Genomic DNA, 24,630 nt, shown 5'->3' with positions numbered 1-24,630 from the left:
GACATTCCACCCATGCTGTGAAGGGATGGGACTGGGTTCCATCCCCTAGCAGTGGGGTTGCCCTTTCAGAGTGGCTCCCACATAGACAGGATGCTCCTGCTGGCCCACCGCAGAAGGTCAAAGCCTGAACACAGCACTGTTCTGTGAGCCGAGCCACACCGACTACGGGGGACATGGGTCTTATTCCTCTGTGGCCAGAACCTACCCTCCCCCAGATTTCCCTCTGACCCTCTGCAGGGCTCTTTTTGGTCCAGCCCCCACATTCTCCCTCAGCTCTCTAGCCCCCAGTTCCTTCTCCAGGCCTTCCTTCCAAGCTACATAGCCCGCAGCTCTAAGAGCTCCCCACTCGACCATGGCACTGCCACCAGGAAACCCTGAGGTGGGCGCCCCACTGCCATGGGGCAGAGCCAGCCTGCTGACTACAGGGCTGACCCAATCTACCTTCTCCACCACTCCTGCCCTGAGCCGTGATCCTCCTCACACCCCACAGAGCCTCTCCTGGTTCCCTCTCCTGGAACACCTTCTTCCTGGTTTGACAATCTGGCCAACTCCCCCAGGAGTGTTCCTGAGTACCTGCCCCCCTATCCCGCCACCTGCTGAGGCTGGTAGGTACACCTGCCCTATACCCACAGCACCCCGAGACTCACAAAGTAGTACACTCAGGGTGCACAGGCCAAGTGCTGGCACCCAACCTCATACAGAAGTGAAGCTACAGAGGGTAGCGGACTCCTGTCACCCAGGGGAGGGCTCCTCACCCCCAGCCCTTGGGGCCAGCCTCCCGTTTCAGAGGCCTCCCATAGTACCACCTCACTGGGTTTCACATGCCTCTGCCCCTGTGGCAGAGCCAGGGTCACTTCCCATCTCTGAGGAGCCCAGGCTAGAGCCTAAGACAAAGCATGGCCTGGAGCCCAAAGTTCCCCACCTTCCTCCAAGTAGGTCCAGGCGGGTCTCTCCCTTGGACTAAAGCCCTGAACTGACCTGAGGGGGATGAGGTGGCCAGGCCCCAAGAGATGCTCCTGCTGCCTGGGGTTCCCTGTGACCAGTGTTGGGTGGGCCTCCCCTGTACCCCAGAGTTGGCCACTACTAGTATTTGTCCTACATGGGGAGTTGGAGGAGTGGGGTGTGGCTAGATGGAATCTGAAAGTCTGTGCTCCTACAGGTGATGGGCTGGAATTCAAGGGGGGAGTTCAAGGGGAAGTTCCACCGGCTCTGACATACCCTAATTTTAGACTTTTTAAGCATATTTAGATATCAGCATTTAAATTGTTTTTAACCAACTAAATTCCTGTACTTCCAAGGCCTTCCCAGGTGGCTTTGATCCATGTCGCCTTCTCTTCCTTCCACTGGCCCTAGTGAGCCCTGTCACCCATGTGCCTTATGTCATCCAGGTGCCTTCCCCCAGCTCCCTCCTTCTCCTGCAGGGACCTTCCAGGACCCTCTCCTGGGCACAATATTCTCATGGCACATGGCAGGCTGTACTCTTATAACCCCGAGGTAGGTCTAATCAACCCCACTCTGCAGATGAAGAAACTAAGCCTTACAAAATCTGACTAGCTTGTCTGGAGTCACCCAGGTGTATGGCTGGAGCAACCACGGAGCAGAGCCTGGGCCTGCCCTTGTGAGGGAGTCCTTGCTCTGCCCTCAGGGGCACTGGTGGCCACAGCCGATCACCATGGAAACCAGGCAGGGACTCTTGGAGCTAGAGTTCTGGTTTAGATTTTCAACCCAATGCTGCTCTCTCAGAAGCAACTTGGTCAAACTTTCCAAAGAGGAAAAGTGGAAAAGGGGGGCTGGAGGAGGAGGAGACAAATTCCCAGACTGAAGCCACCCCAGAAAGAAGGCCTGGCCACAGAGCTTAGGAAGCCTTGTCTGGATTGGCAGAATGGTGGCAGGGCAGAGACCCGGCAGCCTTCTCCAGGTCTCCTGGCCCTCCTTCCCAGGAGCCTGGACAGGGCAGGAGTGTGGCCAGAGCAGGTGGCACCCAGCCCTTCCTGTCTGCTGGAGAGGCTGCCTTTTCATGTTTCCCAGCGGGGTGTGTGGGAAAGCGTTCCTTTGGAAAATGGGCTGGAAAACCACTGACCTCATCCACTGGCCCACCTCTGGAAATGGGGAAACTGAGGTCAGCAGGGACTAGGAATAGGAAGTCACAGCAAAACTAGACTCTGAGGGCAGGGCAGCAGCCTTCACCTTGCCTGGAGTAGGGTGCGAAGATGTGTGGACCAGACATGCAGTATCCCCAACCCAGCCCCGCTCCAGCCCCACCCTCCATCCACAGGCCCCAGCCACACCCACAAAGGCTCCTGGCTAAGAGAACCCCCGTACAAGGGAAGCCCACCATTACCCACAGTAAAAGATGGGAGACATCGGGCCAGAGCGTGACCTACAGTCAGGGCCTGTGGCAAACTGGGTGGGGAGGCAGCCCCATCTCACAAGAATCCATCACAAGCAAAACCTGGTGGCCTTGCCATCAGCATGCTCTTGTAGGGGAGCATCTCTGAGCCATGGGCAGTACTGTCTGGGCCCCTCACTTGGGCTCCTATGGCCAATGCCCATCCTCCTAGCTTCCACCCTAGCTTAGGGTGCCTCAGAGTAGTCAAAGGCTGTGGGCAGCTCACCCTGCACCCCCAAGCTCCCCTAAAGGTACCAATGATCTGTCTGGAGGGACAAGGAAGGGGAGTCTTGGGAAGGAAGGGGAGGAAAATGGGCAGCAGTCATGGGCACAGCTCTGGGGAGGGCAGGCAAAGGCCAGCAAATACAACCTGCCTTCCTTCCTGTCCCAACCCCTGTTGCAAACCCCTTTGGGACCCTCAACTGCTCTCCACGCCTGCCACGTCCCACATCTAGAATCCTCCCTGGTGGGGGGTGGGATGCTACTGCTTCCTCTTTTTATCACCCAGGTGGATTTGGGGGAAGCAGAATAGGAACGCGACATGCTGCCAACAGCCCACCCATGACCACTGCTGCAGGGAGGACCAGGCAGGGCAGGGTGGGTCTCTCCCATGCCCTGCGGCCCCTGTCTACCTACCCAGGATGGGGTAGTAACAGGCTCTGGTAGGGATTAGGCCCAGAAAAGGCCCCATCTAGGCTGCACAGGGCTACTTCTTGGGGCTCAGATATGTGGCCTATAGCCACCTCAACACAGGGCTGCGACCACAAGGCTCTCAAGTATCAGGGGCTGGACATCCCATCTCCCATCTCAGAGATGGAGTCTGAGGGGTCACATGCCACCCTGTAGAGGATAAGGTACTTCCACATCCTGACTCAGTCAGCAGGTATGCCCACCAGGCCCACAGGGACAGCACCGTGGCAGGAAGCAGAGCCACTATCCCACCACTCCCTGGCTCAGGAGCCTGGGGCTTGCCACCTCAGGTTCCTCATCTACAGACGGTAATGCAGCACCCCTCCTCCCTGCAGGGTTTGGATGGGGCCAGCTGGTCGGAGCCTGGCAAGCGGGATAAAGCCCAGGGCAGAGGTGGATGGTCACTCCTGCAGGGCCCCTCCTGTCTGCCCTGGGCACCATGGCCAACAGCATGGGCTCTTACCTCAAACCTTGCCAGGCTGGGTACAGGCTGGGTGTGGGTGGGCTGGTAGGAAGGGGGGCCTGGAGGGTGGGCAGGGAGCGGTCTGAGCTCTCTGAGGCCAGGCGCTTTGGGGTGGAAATCCCAGCTTTGCTCCTTCTGGGCTGAGTGATGCTGTGCCTGCGCTGCCATTGTTCTTAGCCTCAGCTTGCTCATCATGAGATGGGGATCATGGGGTTGAAGGGAGGAATAATGAAAGAGATTCCCTGCACCCATGGAAGCAAGCCCTGTGGCCTCCCTCCCCTCCATGGTAGAGGCCCACTCACTGGCAATCTTTCCCACCTTTTAGCTTTCCACTGGGCCATACCCACTGATTGGCCACCTGCAGCCTGGGGATGGGGGCACAGGGAGGGCCTGCCAGCAAGCCCCCTCTTCTTCCTGGCACTGCGGCAGGGAGCCTACAACCTTAGCAGCCAGAGACCTCCCTCAGGCTCTCCCCTCTCTCCCAGCTATCCTCAGGTCCTTGGTCTGAGTGGGCCGCCTGCCCTGTTCCGCTTTCCAAAGCCTTGCCAAGGCCCGGGCCTCCTCCTAGCAGTGTGCCTCCCACTGCTGCCTTTGGCACCATGGTGCTGCCCCTCCAGATGGTGTGCCTGGGCCTAGGACCGCATTCCAGGCAGGTAAAGCCCAGAGCTCTCTGCCTGAGCTGAGACGGCTATGTGCAGTGCCCCAGAATGATACAGCAGGGACATGTATCCAAGAGCAAGCCTCTAAAAACTAGCATGCAGTGGGAAAAGAAGTCTACGCTGGAAAATGTTCTTCAGGAATGTTAAACAGCAAGCTCCTGACCAATCACCCCCAGTGGCTGGGTGGAGAGGGCTGTGGGCTGAGGTCAGTGCTGGATATGTACACAATCCCCGTTGGCCCCCTGGGCTGGCCAGAAACTCCGGCATGGAAGCTGGTCCACAGGATGTGGGTCCCAGGCCTGGGCTCTCATCTGGGCTCTGACACTTGCTGGCTGTGTGGCCCAGGGCAAGTCACAGCTGTGCCACCTGCAGGGGTCTCTGCACCCTCTTGCAGGACTGGCACAGTGTGCGGGATCATGAACGCCAAGGGCTAAAACATATCCTCTCCCTCCGGCCAAACATTCTGGCACTGCCACAACTGTGGATCTGTATCCAGGGATGGAAACAGTCTCCAATGGCCAGAAAAGACTGCGCGCTGGGGAATGACCATCTAAAGGCTGTTTACATTTGATTGTTGGTGGTTTTTTAAGAATTCTAGCTGTGTGGAGCGCCTGGGTGGCTCAGTGGGTTAAGCCTCTGCGGTGGGCTCAGGTTATGATCTCAGGATCCTGGGATCAAGGTTCACATCGGGCTCTCTGCTCAGCAGGTAGCCTGCTTCCCCCCCCCCTCTGCCTGCCTCTCTGCCTGCCCCTCTGCCTACTTGTGATCTCTCTCTCTCTGTCAAGTAAGTAAATAAATAAAAATCTTTAAAGAATTCTATCTGTGAATGACGGTGGCTGGGCTTGGGCAGGGACTGAGGACTGTGCTGTGGTCCTGTCAGGATAGGGGCCTGGGTGTCCTGTGGCCTTGGGCCAGGACACTCTGCAGCTTCTGAGGAGGGAAACCCCCCCCCCCCGCCCGCCGCCAGTCAGCTACCTCTTGGGCTCATGTGGTTCCCACAGACAGGGAGACAGGGATGTGGACAGGAAGGCCTACAGCACCTGTTCCAGGCTGTTCCAGCCTGATCCTGGGCCCAGCAAGCTGGAAGCTGTGAAATTCAACAGAGCCTGCAGAGCCCAGGACATGGGAAGGAAGGAGGAACCGGGGATAAGCTAAGAAGCCACACAAGTTTGCTAACCTTTTTAAGACTCTTGAAAACTGGACCTTTTTTCCCTGGAGAACTTGAAGTGAATCTTTTGTTTACTTTTGCAACTGGCCAATAGATCATCTCAACAATGCTAAAAATAGCACCACTGCAGCAATTTTTACTACAGCCAAGGAGCTCAGATTTCCCCAATTAAACTTTTCCCTTCTTTTCTGTTCTCTAATTCCCACTGTGATGTGACTGGATTTCCTTTAACCCTGACGACGGTGCTGCTGTGCGGCTCCACACATCTTAATGTGTTGGGGCGGCGGGAGGGGGGAGCAGGATACCTGCCACAGTCCCCTCCGCCAAGGGCAGGGCCAGGAGCAGAGCCTGATCCCATTCCTCGCTGGCCAGGTGGGCTATTCACAGCCACCGGGGGGACTCAGTACCATGGGGGAAGAGGAAAGCCCCAGTGAATTCCCAGATAATTTCTTCCGAGAATCAGATGACATGGGTGCGCAGGAAGTACTGGGATGATGAGCAGCAGCCCCTCGGTGGTGTCCAGGAGTCCCACATGCACACGTGTAGACGCAGGTCTCACCACACCAGGCAGAAGCGTGTGGGACAGTGGACCTGGTATGCAAGAGCAGAGCTGAGCTCCAACCTACCCACACCGGCCCCTGCATCATCATGCTTCCTGTCCTCGTGGCCCTGCCCATCATGCCACTGGTCTGAGGGAGCCCTGTGTCTCTAGGGCCCATCTACTAGCTGCCATTCCCACTGCCTGGGTCTTGGCTCAGGGGTGGGCTTGCTGGGTAACCAAGCCTCGGTGTCCCCATCTGTAAAGACAGGATAATGGCACTACCTACATCTCATGGGTTGCAAGGATTCCATGAGCTGTCATGTGTAGTGGAGTCCCCAAAAGTAGCAGGTTGGCAGCGCTGTGCGCCTGCCCCAGCCTAGCCCCTCTGGTACATCGTGTCAGCAAGTGTGATGGCTTAAAGATCTCGTCCCCCCAGTCCCTCTGCCCTAGGAGGAAGTCTGCACTCTGCACCTGGCCCAGCCTGGCCCTCTGCTGGCACACAGCACCTGCCTGATGCCCACGCTGGCTCACACCTCCCTCTGCTCGGAAGGCCGCCGAGCAAGCACCTCCTCCAATGTCACCTCCTCTGCCTTTTTCCCACTGTCAGCTCCCCCGCTCCCAGATTCTGGGGTATCAGCCCTAGGAGGGGTAGGGGTTTTATTCAGGCCTGAGGGTCTCAAAGAGCACGTGCACAAAAGTGACTGCAGTGGTGTGGCTCAGGCAGGTCCTGAGACTTGCTGGAGGAGACCAGCCTAGGCAGGGCTGGGCAGGGATGGGGGTGGCGGGGGGTAGGGGTGGGTCAAGAGGACATAGGGTAGGCTTGGGATAGCTGGGCTGGGCAGTGACCCTGTGTATGGAAAAGACTACGAGGGGACCACAGAGGGAAGCCCCTACTGCAAAATGGCCCTCAACTGGTATGTTTCAAAGGACAATGAAGGCACTGAAGCCAAAGGCCTGTTGGGCAGGAGGGACAATGACAGCAGGTGAGGTTCCAAAAGGGAGGCCAAAGGTGATGGGATTTACTTACATACGGCTGGAACAAACCCACCCCTGTCCCCCGCTCCTCACGATCCTTCCCCATCTAGCCAGCCCTACCCAAAACCCACCGTGAGCTCTGGGTGCCCACAGCTTTTGTGGGCTCACCTTCCCCAGGAACCTGGGTACACCTCAATAGGGGGCCTCTCTAATGGCTTGAAGGAAGACAAAATGGGCCATAAGGTGACAAAGACCCAGTAAGAGAGTACCTCACCACCTGGAGGCCTTAGAGCAAGGTAGAGGCAAAGGACTCCACCCCCTGAATGAGGGGGCGGAGGCACAGGACACAGTCTGCCACTGCCCATAGCAAATATCACTAATAGAGCAGAGAGAGCCTGGATGTGGCCGGTGATTTCCCAACACGGCAGCTAAAGGAGCCGGTCATGGAGTGGGACAGACCTGGGTTTGGACTCCAGCCTCACCACATGCGTAGCTGTGTGATCTTGGCTCACTCCCTGGGCTTCTGCACACCGTTCAAAGGGCGCAGATGGAACTGATCTCTGCAGGGTCCAACCCCCACCCCCCGCCACTGAAGAAGCACACCCCACAAATGCCCCTTCAGTGCCGTCCTCTCCCAGTACCCAGAGCAACCACATCAGCCAGGGAGTGGCCTATGAACAGGGTCTGAAAAGAGGGTCACAAGCTCTGCTGTCCAACAGGGGAAGCCAGGTCAGCCTGGTGGGCAGAGGATAGAAAGAGGCTTTTGATTTTGACAGCCTAGGGCACCTGCTGGTGTCAACTTCCCCATCTGTACAATGGGGATAATAATAGCATCTAAGCCACTCACACATGCTGTGGAGGATCAAAGGCAGCACCCCAAATAAAGCCCCCAGGGAGAGCCTGTAAATGGGGCCAGTCCTGCCATTTGCTGCTGTGGGCCAGGCTGGGCACAGATTCTCTGGGCCTGTGGCAACAGTGGCAGCCTCCACTGTTGCTGTGCTCTGCCTCAGGGTCCCCAGCCCCTGGGTGGAGCCTGGCAGAGATTGTCTACCATAGACAGGTGGCCCAACCCAGTTGTGCCCACACAGGCCCAGTGTCTACACCAGCCCACAGTGTAGTCATGGCCCCCAGGGGTGGTCCTGGCCTCTACCATTGCCCAGCTCCTGACTCCAGCCCCCATCAACCTGGAATCCCAGCCCCGCCTGCTAGGGCAGGGCTAGATGCTCATGTTCCCCTGGCAACTACCACACCATCCTCCCTACCCAATAAATGAACCATGCGGGCAACACTCTTGCTTGGGAGCAGCTGGGCCGATCCCAGTGTAAGAGCCAACCTGTGCCTGGCTTTCTGCTCTCCTTCCCTCATGTGCAGCTGCAGGCTACCACCCATGGGCTTCAGCACCAGACAGTGAGGCTCACAGTCTTCCTCCAAAATGGACGGGTTGTGGGACCTTACTTCCTGGCACCTCCATGAAATGGGCCTGTGGACACTCGACCTCCCTGACAATGTAGCTGGCCCAGGGCCTAGTACACAGCAGGTTTAACAACAGGCCAACACATTCCTTGAGGTGTGGGCACAGGGACAGAGGGGGAACATGAACTGGTCACAACTGGTCCCGAGAGCAGCAAAGGTGACATGGGTAGACTGACTGCAGGAAAGGTGTGGGTCTGCTGCCAACAGGGGGGCTTCCTATTCTGACATTCCCTGGCCCTGACCAGAGAGGACGGGCAGGACTTTGCACTGGAGTGCCCCACAGGCTGGCACACCCCTCACGGATGCTCCTGGGGCTTGTTTACTGCTGGGAGGCAGGACGAATCTGCTGCTGTCAGGAGCAGTATAGGATATAATTAACTGGGTGGAGACCAACACCCCGTCCCTGGGTCGTGCCTTGGTCTTCCCTGATGTCTGCCTATTGCAAAAGGCCCCGAACTTGGGGCTGACATCTGGGGTGGGTGTCAGTGACTCAGCTCCAGGGGTAGGTGCAAGTGGGGCAAGGGCTGCCCACAGGCCCACCAGGCACCGTGCCTCTCGGGAACTAGGAGGGGGCGGGTAGTTGGAAAGAAGGGCCAAGTCAAGCCCTGCAGCAGGAGGCAGATGTCTTGGGCACATACCCCAGGACCTGGCCAGGGCTCACTCGAGCCAGGATGGGGCCTGCCGTCCCTCACTCTGCGGCTACTTGGTTCCCAGCTAACCCTGTCCCAGGGAACTCTCGAGGGTGGGAAGAATTCAGTCTTTAAGCATGCCCCGCGTGCTGGGCCCTGTGCCAGGGGACTGTGCCGGGGGTGGAGGGGAGGTGACAGAGACACTGTTCTGGATGAGGTCCCTGCTTGGGAGTGCCCGGTGTACTGGGCTCCAGAGCCTGTGTGCTGTGTAGCACCACTGGCCTCCATCTGGAGCACTGGCTCCCTCCTGAGGGCCAGGGCACTGTCTCAGGCCCAGCCGTGCATTAGGCTTGGAGGCTGGGCTGCCCACCAGGAGGCAGGCATGCTGTGCCTGCCACTCCCTAATACCTGCCATCTGCTCACTGGGTGGGTGGAGGGGACTCCCCCAAGATCACACAGCCAACTGGCGGCAAGTTAGAGTAGAAGGGGTGTGACTGATTCCTGTCGATAAAGATGGGGTGCAGGGCATTTTAGAGGCCGTCCCTCCTTTCCCCCAGCTCTGGTGAGTGGCTCTCCCCTGAGCTGGCTGCCCAGCCTGTGGGGGCCCTTCCTTTCCCAATCAGGGCCCTCAACAAGCACTCAGGCTCCAGAGCTGGAGACCACACAACACAATCCCTCGAAGAACAAAGACGGCTCCTGGTGACTGTGTCTCCCAGTACTTTCGGCAACATGGACTCAGGACAAACAGAACCACAGAGCCGCTGCCAGGTAGCAGCGCACACCAGAGGGGCCGTCAGAGGCACTAGCCACAGGTACAGGAAGGGGCCCGGCCTTCCTAATCAGCCCACAGATTGGCCAAAGTGAAAGTCATCTGTGGTTCTGGGTGCCAGGAAGGGTGGAGAGGGGGCTGGTGAGAGGGAATCTGGATGGGATCTGGAGAACCGCCTGGCTTCTGACACGTGGAGGCACTGGTTTTGGAGGGCCTGTGACCTTGTCCTGGAGACCTACACGGTGAGGAGAGAGACCGGGGAAGGCCATGTCTTTGTACCAGTGGAGAACGGGAAGCTATTGCTCCCAAGGGAAGAGGGCAGGTCGATAAGGGCAGGACAGACAGCAGAGCACTATGCAGCACTGAGCAAGGAGGGAGCACAACCTGCACCAACAGGCACCAAAGGTCATGCCGGGCCATGCAGAAAGAGGCCCATGTGGTGGGTAGAGACGGCCCCACATGTCAGGCTACCTCACTCCAGCCGGGCCAGGCCCTGAGCCTCTGGAGGGCCCTGGCCCCGTGAGAGATTAGGCTCCCACTGCTGGCTCTAGCCACGCCCCTTCTGATAACAGCACTGCCCTCCAGCAGCACCACTGGGATCCACAGTTAAGCCCCAAAGCCCCATGCAGGCTGACTCCTGATCCTAAGGGTGAGTTGTATGATGTGCCAAGCATGTGCTGGGTGAGGGCTTCCATCTGCCTATTGTGACCACCCTGCCGACAGGCGGCCCCATGCCCTATGTGGGGCCTGGGAAGGGGTGGAGTGGCCAGGAGCCAAGCCCACCTGAGTCCAAAGTTTGTGCCCTTCTCAGTGGCCCCAGGGTCTGGGGACCTGCCCTGGGGGCTTCTGGCCATGGGCTGCTCACCTGAGCTACAGGCAGACCCCCCATGAGGCAGAAGTGGCACCGCGACGGGTAGCCAAGTCTCCGCAAGCTAGCATCTCCCCTCCATTCCCTCAAACTCGAGCCACAGCCGTTGCCCACCCCACGCAGTCTTGGATGCAGGAAGCCGTGCTAGTTGGGCCCTCAGCTTCCTTTGCTTCTTTCACAGTGGCTGGAAACTGGGTTGAAACAAGAAAAAACCCTGCCTGCTAAAATAAGCAAACATTTTGGGAAAGTAAGGAGAGCCATCTCTGGCTTGGTTACTATGGGAACGTTTCTGAAGCAACTATAAGAGGGAGAGAAGTTCACTCTGGACAGAGCAGCCAGCTCCAGTCTGTACAGGCCCACCTTCCCAGGAGTGCACACACCAGTACAGGAAGCTGTAGAAGCTTCTGGGCACTCGAAGACAAGCCCTCAGGCTCTATGGTGTACTTGGAGCCTAGTTTCCTGGCACCCTCTGCCCAGAGAAGGACAGTTCCCTGCACCCTCCCTCCCTGGCAGCCCACTCAGGACTGGCACTGGCTTGGAAGGGTCCGTATGCACACGTACCCAATGCCCACCTCACACCCTGGCCCCAGACCTCGCTGTCTTCCCTGCTCTGCTCTGCACAGTTGGCCTGGGGAACCACCTCTGAATCACACAGCCACAGGCCTCCGCCTGTCCCGACTGAGGCAGTGAAAGAAAAGGCACCAGGGCCCAGGCCAGGCCCTGGTGGGGCAGGGAGGGCCGCAGGACCTCAACCAACCCCCAACAACTCCGGCTCAGTTTTGGCGGAGACCAGACGATTCCACCCGGTGGGAGAGGCTGAGGTAATGGGGCCCTCAGCTGGGGCTCCGGTCTGCTCTGGAGCATGAGCCATGGCCCAGGAGCTCCAACCTGCTCGGCAGACGGCCCGCAAGCAGGGATTTTCCACAGCAGAGGAAGGGGGTGGGCTGGGAACTGTTCCCTCACAGTCAAGTTATGGAACAGTGGGACTGGAGATGTGCCAAGTTCATTCCTCTCTCGCTCATGCTCATCCAATCACACTGCTGCACCCTGCTACGAGCTGCATTTACGCGGCTGTGGGTCCCCAGCCAGCTGTGCAGCAGGCCTGCTAAACCCCCCATGCAGGAGCTCCCATGAGGAGAGCTGCCATCAAAGCCCCAGGTCACACTCACCGGCCCTTCAGCACACAGCCCTTTGTCTGGCTCTTCACCCAGCACCGCCTCAGCCATGGACCAGCCTTGACGAGCTCCCCCAAGGGGACCTCTGTCTCTTGGCCCTTTCCTGGCTGAGGAACACCCGTGCTGCAGTGGGAAGCCTGCCTCCAACACACCCAAACTCCTTAAGAGTCCCCAACTCTCCCACGTGCCCTGTGACATCGTACAGAGGCCCTACATGGAGGGACTCGCGTGTGGGGCTCAGCCGCAAGCTGTCAAGCACCCTGGGGCAGGGGCGCCACAGCAGCCAGCACTGGCTGGACCACGAAGACATGCTGGGAGACTGGCTGTTAAGGGAGAAAGCATGAATGTAATCAGTCCACAAACACTGAGCACCTCTCTGGGGTAGACCAGAAGAGCTAGGGACTCGAGGAACACAGCCCCGAGACAGGCACAGGCAGGCCCGCGGCAGCCTCCTTATGAGCATGAAGCCGAGCCCCATATCTGTGCCCACTCAAGGAGACTGTGGCCCCCGCACGGCACAAAATTGAGTGGCAGCTTCAGAAGTGAGATGGCCTATGCTCCTTTCAGGGAAACTTCTCTCAGACTCAATGTCAGGGGAAAACAAAACAAAACAAAACAAAAGACCCAGGTTGCTGAAAAGCACGTGCATGTATGCACACACCACTTTTCACAGCCGCAAACAAACCTGTTTGATTTTGTACACACACACCTGAGACAAGAGAACAGCCCAACCACGCACAGAAGCACCTCTGAGAAGGCCATGGCGCCTGGGCTCTGCTGTGTGTCTGGACTGTTGGCAGCGACAATGGGGCCCTAGGAAACTCCCACAATTTTCAGAAATTAGCACTAATAAATAACAGGAGGGTCCCCTAGCCCGGGTCCTTGAGGATGGTGAGGGGGGCTGTCCAGATAACCTCTTGGGTGGCACAGGTAGCCTAGGACAGTGGGGGTTTTGAGGGATGGCCAGTCAGGGTGTCTAGTGCCCCTGGCTCTCACTCTCCCTACACCTCCTCACAAGGGCCAGCAGCCCCATGCCTTTGCCCCTATGCCAGGCCGAAGCAGTAACCCCAAAGCACAACAGAAAGGAGAAGAGCCAGCCTGCTCCTCCCCACCTACAGCCCCAGTTGTCAGAGCCACGGCCCCATCACAAAAGAGTCAGCTGAGGGGCCTCTAAATGCTCCTCTGGAAACTTGGCAGGAAACCATTTGCTCACACTTGGTAAAATCTGCCAGACAGATTCGTGTACCCCAGACAGATTCGTGTACCGAAAGCACGCAGGGTCAGCACTCTCTGGGTGTGGAGGAAGTGTCCACCCTTAGGTCCTCCTGTAGCAGGGGCAAGGACAGGTGGGGTGGGCTCAGCAAGGGCGATCCTGTCACCAAGCAGCTGGGAGCACCTGTCCCTTGGTACTTCACTACTGGGGGTGCAAGCGTCTGGCCTCTGCCCAGAGGGTAACATTTTGGGCTAGAGAAGCACGAGGAGCCCCAACCCACCTCCAGAGAAGGGTTGAGAGAGTGGGTGGCTAAGACTTGGGCAGGAGAGGGCAAGAGGGTGGTGACATAGCAGGTTACTGGAAAGCACAGAGAAACGAATAGCTGACACAGCAGCGGTAAGACCACCCACATCATCCAGGCCAGGCCGGGTGGCCCATATCTGCAGGGGCTTCTGGTGACGGGGAGGTGTTGCCCAGGTGCCAGGCTCACCCAGGGCTCTGCCAGCTTTCTCTCCCATGGGCACAGCCCGACTGCCCTTCTGCAGAACTCCTTTTCCGGAAGGCCCCAGAAACCAAGGAGCTGCTACGGGGAGTGAGCCCAGTGGGGAAAGGGCCTGGAGCACCCATCTGCCAGCTCAGACGTGCCCTGGGTTTACAGGCACCCGAGGTGCTGGTCTCCTAAACTCTGTCATTAGGAAGGGTAAGCATGCCAACCCACAAGGAAGCCCCGGAGGCTGGCTCTCTCCTTCCGGCATTACTATATAGTCTCTGAGGGCAAACACCAACAATGGGACAGGGAAGAGGGAGGGAAGCTGTTTTCTTGGAACACCTACCATGTGCCAGGTCCTCACTTAGGGTCATTACCCCATCATATAACTTGATCCCTGTGATTACTCTTCAAGGCAGATAGTAACGGTAGCTCATTTGATAAAGGAACTCAGGAAAACTAGCTAGCTGCCTGGCTCTAGCTTCAATTTAGCAACTGCAGGGGGAAAAAAAAGGCTTGCACAGCCCTGACAAAGAGCCCATTTCATTAATACATGGAGTTCTTATAAATCAAAAAGAAAAAAATCAACAATCTAGTAAAATTAACATGAGTAGAAATGGCATAGAAGAAATTAAAACTGCTAATGTGATATCCTGGGCAATCCCACCAATAATAAATGAAACATGATAGCATTTCTCACCTACCAAAGAGTAAATATGTAACAGTTAAATAATACAGAGTGTAGAAGAGGTCTGAAAGAAATGAATCTATGTTTGGGAAGGATCTTTGGAGGGTACGGTCTTCTAAAACTTGAAAGGCAGGACGCCTGGGTGGCTTAGTCGGTTAAGCCGCTGCCTTCGGCTCAGGTCATGATCCCGGGGTCCTGGGATCGAGCCCCTCATCAGGCTCCTTGCTCAGCAGGGAGCCTGCTTGTGCTCGCTCTCTCTCTGACAAATAAATAATAAATAAAATCTTAAAAAAAAATAAGTAAAACTTGAAAGGCACCACAAAGCCATTGACCACGGAATTGTTTCTAGGAATTTATCCTATGAATGAATTTCCACATAGCAAAGATGTATGTATGAAACACGGAAATAACAAGACCAGGAACCACCTACATGCCTATCAATAGGTAGGGTATGGGGAGGTAAATTGTGGCACAGCCATATGTTGGGAATGCTATGCAACTATTAAAAAGACAGAACTGGTTCTTAAATACTCTCTAAGATGTATTTCTAAGTGAAAAAAACAAAAACAAAAAGCAAAAAACAAAGGTCAGAAGCACGTGGACTTTGTCCTTTGTGTACATGTCTGCGCCCTGGATTACAAACAGGCAGACACCCTCTGGAAGGACACACAACAGGGTGAAGAACGGTGGCTGCAGCCTGGGCATCTGAGTAGAAGGGAACTCCTCTTCCTCTGCAAGCCCTTGGTACTGTGTAGATTGGTTACAGATTACATCTACTGCTTGTCTATAAAATACTGAGAGAGAGTGAGAGAGACCAGGCTGGCAAATGCAGAGCTCCTAGGCTCCATAGCCCCTGCCTAGCCATTAGAAGGTCAGAGCCTGAGAGAGAAGAGCCATGGACCCAGACACCTCACAGCCTGGCTGGCTCTCAGTAGGGAAGCCCCCACTGCCATGTGCCTCAAGAACCAGCCTTTGACACACCCTCTCCAGACCCAAGACCTGCTCTCCGCAGCTCCTGTCCAGGCCAACCCCACCCTTCAGTTTTCTCACGTGTAACAGGGTATCAGGCAATACAGAGAAGACACCAAAGCTCAGAGGGACTGGGTAACTTGCCAAAGCCACCCAGCTGGGAGCTGGCTGTGCTGGGAGGAGAGGATGAGGACTTGCTGGTGGAGCAGAGTAAGGGGCCAGCTGTGCAGGACAGAGCAAGTGAGGGAGGGATGGGCCTGGGTGTGGTGGCCAGGAAGGGTAGATGTGGGCTTTATGGGGCCCCAGGGATGGAAAGCAGATGGGCCTTGGTGACAGGCCAAGGGGTGGGTCTTTACCCTACCCAGAATATCAAGGCTGGAAGGGTGCTGAAAGCCCAGCTCTGGCCAAACTTGGTTTTTAAGCAGTAGAGCTGGCTTCGGTCAGAATTTCCTAGCTGCCCAAGACCACACAGGGGCACAAAGAGCTGCTCCAGGAGGATACCCTGGGCCTGGAGCCCCTTCACCACTGCCTGCTGCAGCCCCAGAATATCTGGGGCTCCAGAGAACACACTGAACCCATCCACACCTCTCCCGGCAGAAGGGCAAACCAGCGCCGAGAGGGGGCAGCGACTTGCCAGAAGTCGCTAGGCAGGCATGGCCCCACTCCCGAGTCTGGTGCACTCTCGACTGCGCCACCCTGCCTGCCCTCCAAGGATGCCGCAAAGCCGTGGTCTTGGGAGCGCCCGCCCAGGGGGGCCATTTGCACGCCTCCGGCGCAAGGCAGTGCAGCAAGGAGCCTCGGAAATCAAGAAGGCAAAGTACTCACGTTGAAGAAATTGGTCTTGTTCCTCTCGCAGAAGAGCCCCTGTGCCGGCATGTGCTGCAGTTGTTGCCACGGGATACCGCTGCCTAGCAACACGTCGCGGGCCCACTGGAGGTTCTGGGGAAACAAGAAGTAGGTTGGAAGTGAGTGTGTGGGCAGCTCGCGGCGCCCACGGGGAAGGGAGGCAGTCCCCTCCTTCCTGGCTGCGTTGGCAGGGCGGCGATGAGCAGCGGCTCCTGCAGACACCGATCCCACAGCTCCAGGGAGCTCTGGCTGCGGGCTTTGATCATCTGGCTGTGGGGTACATTTCCGGCACTGGTTTCCTGCCTAGCACAGCTGACTTAGGAGAGTGTGGCCTCAGATTGCCCAAGAAGGGCGCAGATAGGGACCCCTCACCTGGACTGGCCTTGAAAAGCTGCTTCGTGGACCCAGTGCCCTGCCTTCTCTCAGGGAACCCCTGCTGGCCCAAAGGGGCAACCCTGACAGGGTGTCAGCAGTACTCATCACAGCTGGCAATACAGCCACCTTCGGCTTGGAAGAGCTGGTCCCTGTAGGATGCCAGGGGTCTAAGTGCTTGGGAGGGGACAGGAGTTCCACCCATAGTGCTCAGGCCAGTGCTCTCTGGGCAGTAGTGCCCCTGCACTCCAGGCCCAGGGGCCTGGTAAGGTGGGAATAAGAGCATGCTAGCCCAGGTGGGACTCCGGGAAACTGTGAGAGGCTGGGTGTGGGCCTGGCTGCTTTGGCCTTCTCTGGGCCTTCTCATGGACTCAGAGGGCAGGCCCTCCCCACAGGTTGCCTGGCCTGCCAACTTCCCCTTCCAGGTCTTTCCCACACTAGGACCATCTCATCCTAGTACCTGGGACACAGATGTCTTACAAGGGAGAAGCCAGGAGGGGCCAGGATCTAGGACCCAGACCTGGACTGCCCAGCATCAGACCCTCCTCTTTTCCACAGCACCCATCCACCCCCAGCCAAGCAGTACTCCTCCCCCACCCCCATCCATGTCCCTTGCCTCTCTCACCCCTGGTGTCAGGTCTTTATCACCTCGAGTCCCAACTGCTTAATGCCTTCTCACATCTCAGCCTGCAAGCCGTCTCACCTGCTCCCACTGGGCTCAGTATTGGTCAGGTTGAACTTATGAAATAGTCCCCCCAGACACAACTTCTGGCAGAATTGCAAAGCCCAGCTCCCTGGCTTGCTGGGTGGGGGCCCCTGCTGGCCTGCATCTAAGCCTCTGCTCCTGCCTTTGCACAGAGGGACACGCCCCAGGGGCTGCTGTCAGGGCTGAGGGCTGCTCTGCACCCAGGACCAGGCCAGACCCCGCCGCTGCGACGGGGTGGGATACAGAACTGAGGATCCCTCTGGGATGGAAACAGGTGAAGTTTCAAGCACATATCTCCTGGATGACACACTCATAGCAGATGAAGCTAGCTCTTCTGTGGAAGCCTGAGGGAGATCATCTCCTGGGGAAAGCCTGGATGATTAAGCCTGGCAGTGACTCCAAGGCCATGTCCTATGGGGACGTGGTGTGGCTCTGAGACTGGCTGAAGGCTGAGGCCCCGTCAAGTCAAGGCTGCCCTTGCCCAGCAGGGCTGCAGCCCAGCCTGGTCTGAGCAGGTTCAATGTGGAGCCGGGGACTAGAGGGCCATGGGCAGCCCAACACACAGGACAGCAGGGCCAACCCCTGCTGGACTCGAGAGGGCACATGCTGTCCACAGCCCTCTGCACAGTGGACCCCTCTAAACCCACACTTGGGAAGTTTGCTTTTTTGCTCAGAGCCCTCCTTGAGCCCAGACACCTGCTCAGACACATCAGGCATGCTAAGATCAGGAAGAGACTGAGACTCTGCCTCACTCACAGACTCCGATCAGAACAGCAAGGCAAGCCCAGAGTAGGAATCACACCAAGGGCCGTGTGGAGGCTGCTCTAGCTAAGGCTCAGTGGCTGTCAGGGAGGGGCAGCCACAGCTACAGTCTCCTGAGACATGACTTTGCCATGACTCTCAGGCCTTTCTAGGGCTTCAAGGGCTAATGCCACAGCCATTCATGGTGAATGATGAGGCTTCCTGAAGGCCAAGGCACCTCTTCTCTGCCCCCATATGGGGGAGACAGAAACAGGCAGAGGAGAGGGCTTACCTAGGCAGCAACAGTCCCTGACCCTCAGCACGGGCCCTTGACCAGGAACACAGGGGCCACTCTGCCCTATACATAGGAAGAAGAGCAAACTATTCAGTCCCAGCCTTTAGCTTATGAGTTCCAATGCGCCAGGGGGATCAACTTGCAGCTCACATTCCAATGTCCAGAGCAGGGCCCAGCACCGCAGGGTGGCTCAGAGACCCCGCCTCCCAGACCAGTTCATTAGGAAGCCTCCTGAGGCTGGTTACAAGCCTGGCCTCATACTTCTGCCAGGAGAGGGGGCGGTCAGCCATGGACAAATGGAGCGTGGAGCATGGAAACAGTGGGTCAGGTGTGCTTCATTGCAAGGAATAAGATCCAACTCAGATTAGTTCAAGCTTCTCAGGGTTCCTCAGGGCCCTGGGACGTAGAATCCAAAGAGAAGATACAGCTTCAGACCTCCAGCAGGCAGGGCAACTACCTAGGAAGCCCAAAAGCTCACAACCTCTATCAGTACTCAGCCACGATCCCTTCGTCTCAGTGCCACTTGGTTCAAAGTCTCTCCCAAGTGAGATGTGAGAGGCTGCCGGTCTAATCAGCCATGAAGGGGACCCTCACAGAAAAGGACATGAGACAGAAGACTGATACCTGCACTTCAAACATGACACGTGAGTCCACCTGACCATGACCATGGAGACAGGGCACAAAGGGGACTCACCTATGGTTCAGTCTAAGTCAGTCAGTGAGGCTCCTCGGGGAGATGATACCTGAGCTACAGTTTGCAGCTAGCTGTTACAGAGCTGGAGTCATGACATGAAAGCCCCTTCTGGGGTTCCTTTGGGATTTAAGGGAAGTGTCTAGTTAGCAGCAGTTTGAGAAGTGTGGGGAAATAAGACTTGAAGAAGCATCTCCGTGGTGGCTGTGACTTTCATAAGAACATCAAGAAAATAAAATACAACAAAGACTTCCATGTGGCTTGGGGGACACATGAGAGAGATGGCACCAGGGCCAAGGTGGAGAGAGTGGGGGACCCTGCTTCCCTGAGCCAGGCATCTCATTCCAGACCCCAAGGCGGCGGGACAGGAACACACATCCCTGGAGGGCTTCTATTTCTGCCAGAAGCTGCTCTGCAGCTTCTCCCTTAACACCTGCATTGAGACAGCCCTCCCAACTGAACAGTCAGGCAGAAGGTGGAGGACCAGGGAGGGAGAAGGCTGGAGAGGTCCCAGCACTCCTAGAGACCTGAAAACCAGCCACTTGACAACTTGAGTACAGAAAGCAGAGGCCTGCCAAACCCGATCAAGACTGTCAATTAGCCTCCTGCAGACTTGGCCCCTGCACACCAGCAGAGAACAAGGCTCCTCAGCTGTCTCCCAGGCCCGCCAGAGAGAGCCGATCGATGGCTAAGGCACAAAGCGTCCAGACGGCTCACGGGAGACCTCAGCTAATTTCTCTCTAAGGCCCCGGATGGGAGCTGACAGAGACAAGGAAATCTGCCCGGAGAACTGACAAGCACCAGGCTGGGGAGGGGAGGGGCAGGGGAGCTGCCCCACCGAGGCACACCTATACTGCAGAGTCTGCCCTACAGCTGCACGCTGCGGGATGGCGAGAGGCATGATGCCACCTGGGCTGGGCCCAGCACATGACTCCTCATCCTCAGTATCACCGGTTTACCAACAAGGAAACTGAGGCTCAGGGAGGTCCAAGAGTTGGTCCGAGCCCCCCAAGCCAGGAAGCGGCAGAGCCAGGCTTGCATTCTGGTCCAGACCCGAGGGACTCCAAGGCTTGGGCTCTTACCCTGCATCCCCATGCCAGGGTGGGCAAGTCATTTTACAAATCTACCTGGGGTCATGTTATGTGCAGCTCCAAGGCAGCCCCATCTCAGGCCTTGAGCAACCTGCCACCATGCCACTGGCCCAGAGCCTCAGCTTACCGTCACACCCTGGGAATGGGAGAAACACCATGGAGCCACTTGCCAGATAACAGCACCAATCTTCCTGGGATCTGTAGGCCCCCTGAAGCTTAGTGCACAGACCCTCCTCTGACAGAAGGCAAAACACATTGAAGGCCCAAACAGGGCAGATGGAGGGCAAAGTCCTGATGAGAGATGGGGAAAAAAATTCCCAGAAGCACATGGCACCTCAACATCCTGCACTGTCTGGTACCTGGACACCCCTATCTTGCCAAAAGGCTGAGAGACTCTCCTGACTCATCTGCTTGAAGGCCTCAGCTCCTTAAGAGTGAGAGCCAGCTCCATAACTCAAGTTTACCCACACACATGCAGGTTCCCCCGCTTCCCTTCTCTCTCCCATCATGCGTGGCCCTGCAGCCATACCTGCCTCTGTCCCCACCTTGGTCCCTACAGGTCTCTCTGCCTAGTGTCATCTCACCCCACTCCCACCTGCCCCAAATACAGTCTCCACAGCCCCACAGCCACCTTAAATAGCCTCTTCTGCTGACCCTCCAATGGCTTTGTTGTCTGTACCCTCTTGTGTGTCAGCCCCATGAGGGCAGGGACACCATCTGACTTCTTCACTGATGGCTCCTCAGGGGCAAGGCCTAGATGGGGTCCACAGAAGGGATGTGACAGATATTTGGGAAGAGTGAAAGGAATGGGCAGGCTGTGAGCTTGTGGGTCAGCTGGAGGAGCTGAGGCAGGAGAGTACCAATTGTGCGTGGTGGGGTGGGCAGCCTAGCAGGAGCACTGGGGCAGAGCCAGCACCCTGGGCTCCTTTACCCAAGGAGGCTGTTGGGAAGCTCATATGCTGGGCGAACTAGAACATGAAGTCCATCTTTCAAGATACCCTTCTCTGTTCTTTCTTCAAAACAGTAATTCAGAAGCCCTAGATTGGCTTGATAATTCTTCACAAGGGCCCACACTGCCACACTCAGAAGCACTATTGAAGGAACAGACGAACAAATGCCTGGCAGCCTGGGGGTCATATAACTAACCTCTTGGGGCCTCAGTTGCCCACATGGAGGATGAGACTGGCAGTGACCATCAGGCCTCTCTTAGGGTCAGCTGAAGAATGCCAGAGGTAGCAGATGGAAAAAGCAATGTCCACAAATGCACCAAGTTCCTCACCTGCACCTTGGGGAGAACACCCCAGCCCATGCAACCCACTCCCCCTACCAAGCTGGGCCTTCCCGTATTTTCTCCAAGGACCTGGCCTTGCCCCTGGATTTGGCAAAGTGTGCCACTGCTTCCCCTCTGCCCTCCCCACACGGACCTGAAAAGCCAGGCCTGAAGTGCAACCCCAGGGCTGCTGAGCAGGTTTGGCCAGCAGGAGGCACCAGTGGAAGAGTGGAGCAGGGCAGACACCAGAGCAGAGCCCAGAGCAGAGCCATCTATCCCAAGTTCCCTGTAGTGCTGAGAGTTGGCCACCAAGGACGAACAGCTCTGACAGGCAGCCTGCTGCAGAGGCGCCCGGGGCTGGCCCAGGGCTCTGCACTACCTCTTCCCTGTGGGTTCCTGACGTCCACCCAGGCCCCTGTAAATCACTCCTTCATTAAGGCTCTTCAGATTAGCAGTTGGATAGAGCTGTCTGAGGCATGACTGGCAAACCCTCTCACTCTCTACACAGCAGCCCGAGTCTCTTACACACACGGCCTTGAGGTTGGTTTAACCTCAGAATGATACCTCACAGGTCCTTCCTGCCTCCCCAGGCCCTCAAGACCTCTGACCACATCTCACCCCACGCCCCAACCCCCAGCCAGTCACACAGGCTTCTAGCTGATTCTAGTCCTGCCAGGCCCATTCCCATCTCAAGGCACACATGTGGGCTATGCTGTCCACCCAGAAGCCTCTCTTGGTATCACCTTGCCTAGTTCCCTCACCTGCTTCAGGCCTTTGCTTAGAGAGGCCTTCCCAGACCTCCCTGCCTAAGAGCCACACGTCCCCAATGCACCCCCTTACCAGCGACATCTTTCTCCCAGATGCATCACTAACCACCATTATGTGTGTTTCTACTCTCCATTCCCTCTGTGCGCACTCAAGGGGAGGGGCTTCGCTGTGCATACCACTGTATCCCTGCCCCTCAGGCAAGGGCCTCGCACGTGACAATGCAGGAGACAGCTGTTGAATGAATGAACCTGCAGAGATGCACACAGGACAGTACTAAAACACAGGGGTTCCGCCTTGTCATGGTCTATGGGATGACGAGGTGGTAGTGATTTCTTCCAAACTGAGTACGATTTATAATGGGTGCTGCCAGCAGAGTACTCAACCCATTCAGACCGCTGGGATCCATATCTCTCCTCCTCCTGAGAGAGAACAAGGAAGACAGTGGGCCCTTATGGGGGCCATTTGTCCCTCCTCCCCAAAGGCACAGCAAAATCTTCAAACCATGTTGCAGAAAGACTTTGAAATGCATAATAGAGATTCTGAAGTTGAGACAAATCTCAAATTTCCTTTTGCAAATCCCATTAAAAACAAAACAAAAAACTGGCTCGCTGGGATGAGCAGCATCCCAAGGATTCTGCATGGGGAGCCTGGGGCCTGGAATCATTTTATGCATACAGAAAGGGAGAAGGGACTGAAGGAATGGCGGGGCACACCCTGCTCTGTGGCTGGCACGCCCTCGTCGTGCCTGGTCCTGCCGTCTGACCTGGAACGTGCGGCTTACCACCTGCTCCTGGGACACTCACTGTGTGTATACGGCAGGGTCTCCCAGGTTGTGCCCTGGGGTGGCTGTGTCACAGCCTGGAAGGTCAATCCCTTCACAGCCATCCAGTTGGACCATGCATGGCCCTCCTCACAGGCTCTCATTTAATCTGACTCTGCAGGGTCTGGACATGAACTGGTGGCACAGGCAGGTGGGAAACTACCCACAATGGATGGGTGAGGGGCAGGTGCTCACAGCCCGGCTGGCCAGTCTCTTGCCCAAGCTCACACCAGAGCATAGGCTGACTCTGAAGTCAAAGTTCAGGGGCTTCTCCGGAGATCACAGGCGGCAGCAGCACAGTCAAGATTCTCCTGGCAGGAGGCAGCTTCTCACCAAACAAGTCCTACACAGACACTGGGGCTGGGCTCACCCTACACAGGTTCTGGGCCACAGAAGTTGGTCTGATGGGGCTGGAACGGCCAGGCCGCTATCCCGCTGGCTGCCACGTTGACAGGGCCTTGCCATCTACCATTGGGAGGAGGCATTGCAATGGGGCTCAGCCAGGACACCGAGGCAGCTTTCTCTGAGAGGACAGTTGGACAGGGACAAAGGCCCAGAGCTGGTCTAGAGCACTGCTCAGAGCCAGTGGCTGCTGCTCCCATCAGAGAGGTGTGCACGTGGGGCTTGCAAGTCAGGCTGTGCGCTCATCATTGGTATGAATGTCTCCCAGCTGGGAAAGCACTATGAACTCACTTTTCCTCACAATAAAACTAAAAACCTACAGCAGAGATGCTGTTATCCCCACCTGACAACTTAGGAAACCTGTCACAGGACTGGAACTAGAAGCCAGCTGTCTAGCTGACTGAGCCTGAGTGAGGTTCCGGGAGCTGTTGTTTGGCGGGGTGGCTCAGGTTCCAGCAGGCATACAGCGAAGGGGACAAGTGCTGGGAGGGGGACACACTCTAATCACAGCGTCTGGGGAAGGGCCAGGCCTATGATCAGGGCAGGCTGAATAGCCCCTTGCCCATCTCATGCCCCTGAGGCTCCTGAGCAATTCTTACCCAGGTGTCACCTCTCGGTGACAACGTGGATGCTAACTGTCAGAGAGCCGCTCCAGCTTAGAGGGGAAAATCCTTATGGCACAAGGTAGGCTTCATCCCGCAGCAGAGCGAGCAAGGCTCACGCCCACCCTGGAGGGTGGAAGGAAAACCTTTTGGTCAAGTGTAGGCTGACTGCAAGCCAAGCCTTGACTTGGGCGCGGGGACAGATGAGCAGAGCCCCAGCCTGGGACCCAGAGGTCAGCTGTGCGCCGAGCCCCAGGATGGTGGCCTCTTCCATAGAACAGGCCCCTCTCCTCTCCTCTCCTTCCTCACTTGGGGTGCCATGCACCCCTGGCTCACTGCCTGCCTCCTGCCATACTGACTGGCAGCTGCCCAATTACCATGAGGCCACTGTGCTCACAGGAGCTGGCATGTTAGCCTTGCTTCTGCTAAAGCTTCAGTGTTCCACACAAGGGCTCTCAGTATGCCTTTCCTGGCTCAGCCTAAAGTAGCCAGTCAGTGACCATGTGGCTTCAGCAAGAAGCTGGGTATCCAGCCAGCCAGCCAGGTGAGGGACTTGAGTTAGAAGGCCTCGGTCTCCCCCACTTGGAAAGTAGAGGCAAAGGAAACATCTGAGCCCCAGGAGCTCCAGGCCCTGCCACATCCTCACCAAGGCGTTGAAGACAAGCTGCTGTCCCCTCAGAGCCTCAATTTCCTGCTCACCCTGCCTGGGCCAGGTGCTGTGCAAAACAAGACCGAGGAGCTGACCCAGGCCAGGCTGCCTTAGTGCCGCAGTGGACTCTGCTTCTTGACCTTTCTCTTAAGATGTCAAGTAACCTGGGAGGACCAGCAAGAGCAGAGAATGGGAAGAACATTCCCCAAGTTGAGACCCAG

General features: G+C 56.9%; 1 protein-coding gene across 1 annotated transcript in view; it reads right to left on the bottom strand.

The window, feature by feature from the left end:
* Window positions 1-24,630, bottom strand: part of CABIN1 (calcineurin binding protein 1) — a 156,022-nt gene that overhangs the window by 30,034 nt on the left and 101,358 nt on the right. The window contains 1 exon segment of the mRNA XM_032876019.1: window positions 15,982-16,095. Coding sequence (XP_032731910.1) covers window positions 15,982-16,095 — 114 coding nt within the window.

This window comes from Lontra canadensis, unplaced genomic scaffold, assembly GCF_010015895.1.
Source record: "Lontra canadensis isolate GAN:19392208 unplaced genomic scaffold, GSC_riverotter_1.0 scaffold57, whole genome shotgun sequence".
Taxonomy (NCBI): domain Eukaryota; kingdom Metazoa; phylum Chordata; class Mammalia; order Carnivora; family Mustelidae; genus Lontra; species Lontra canadensis.
The sequence above is the reverse complement of the archived record's forward strand: the minus strand, read 5'-3'. Positions and strand labels throughout refer to the sequence as shown.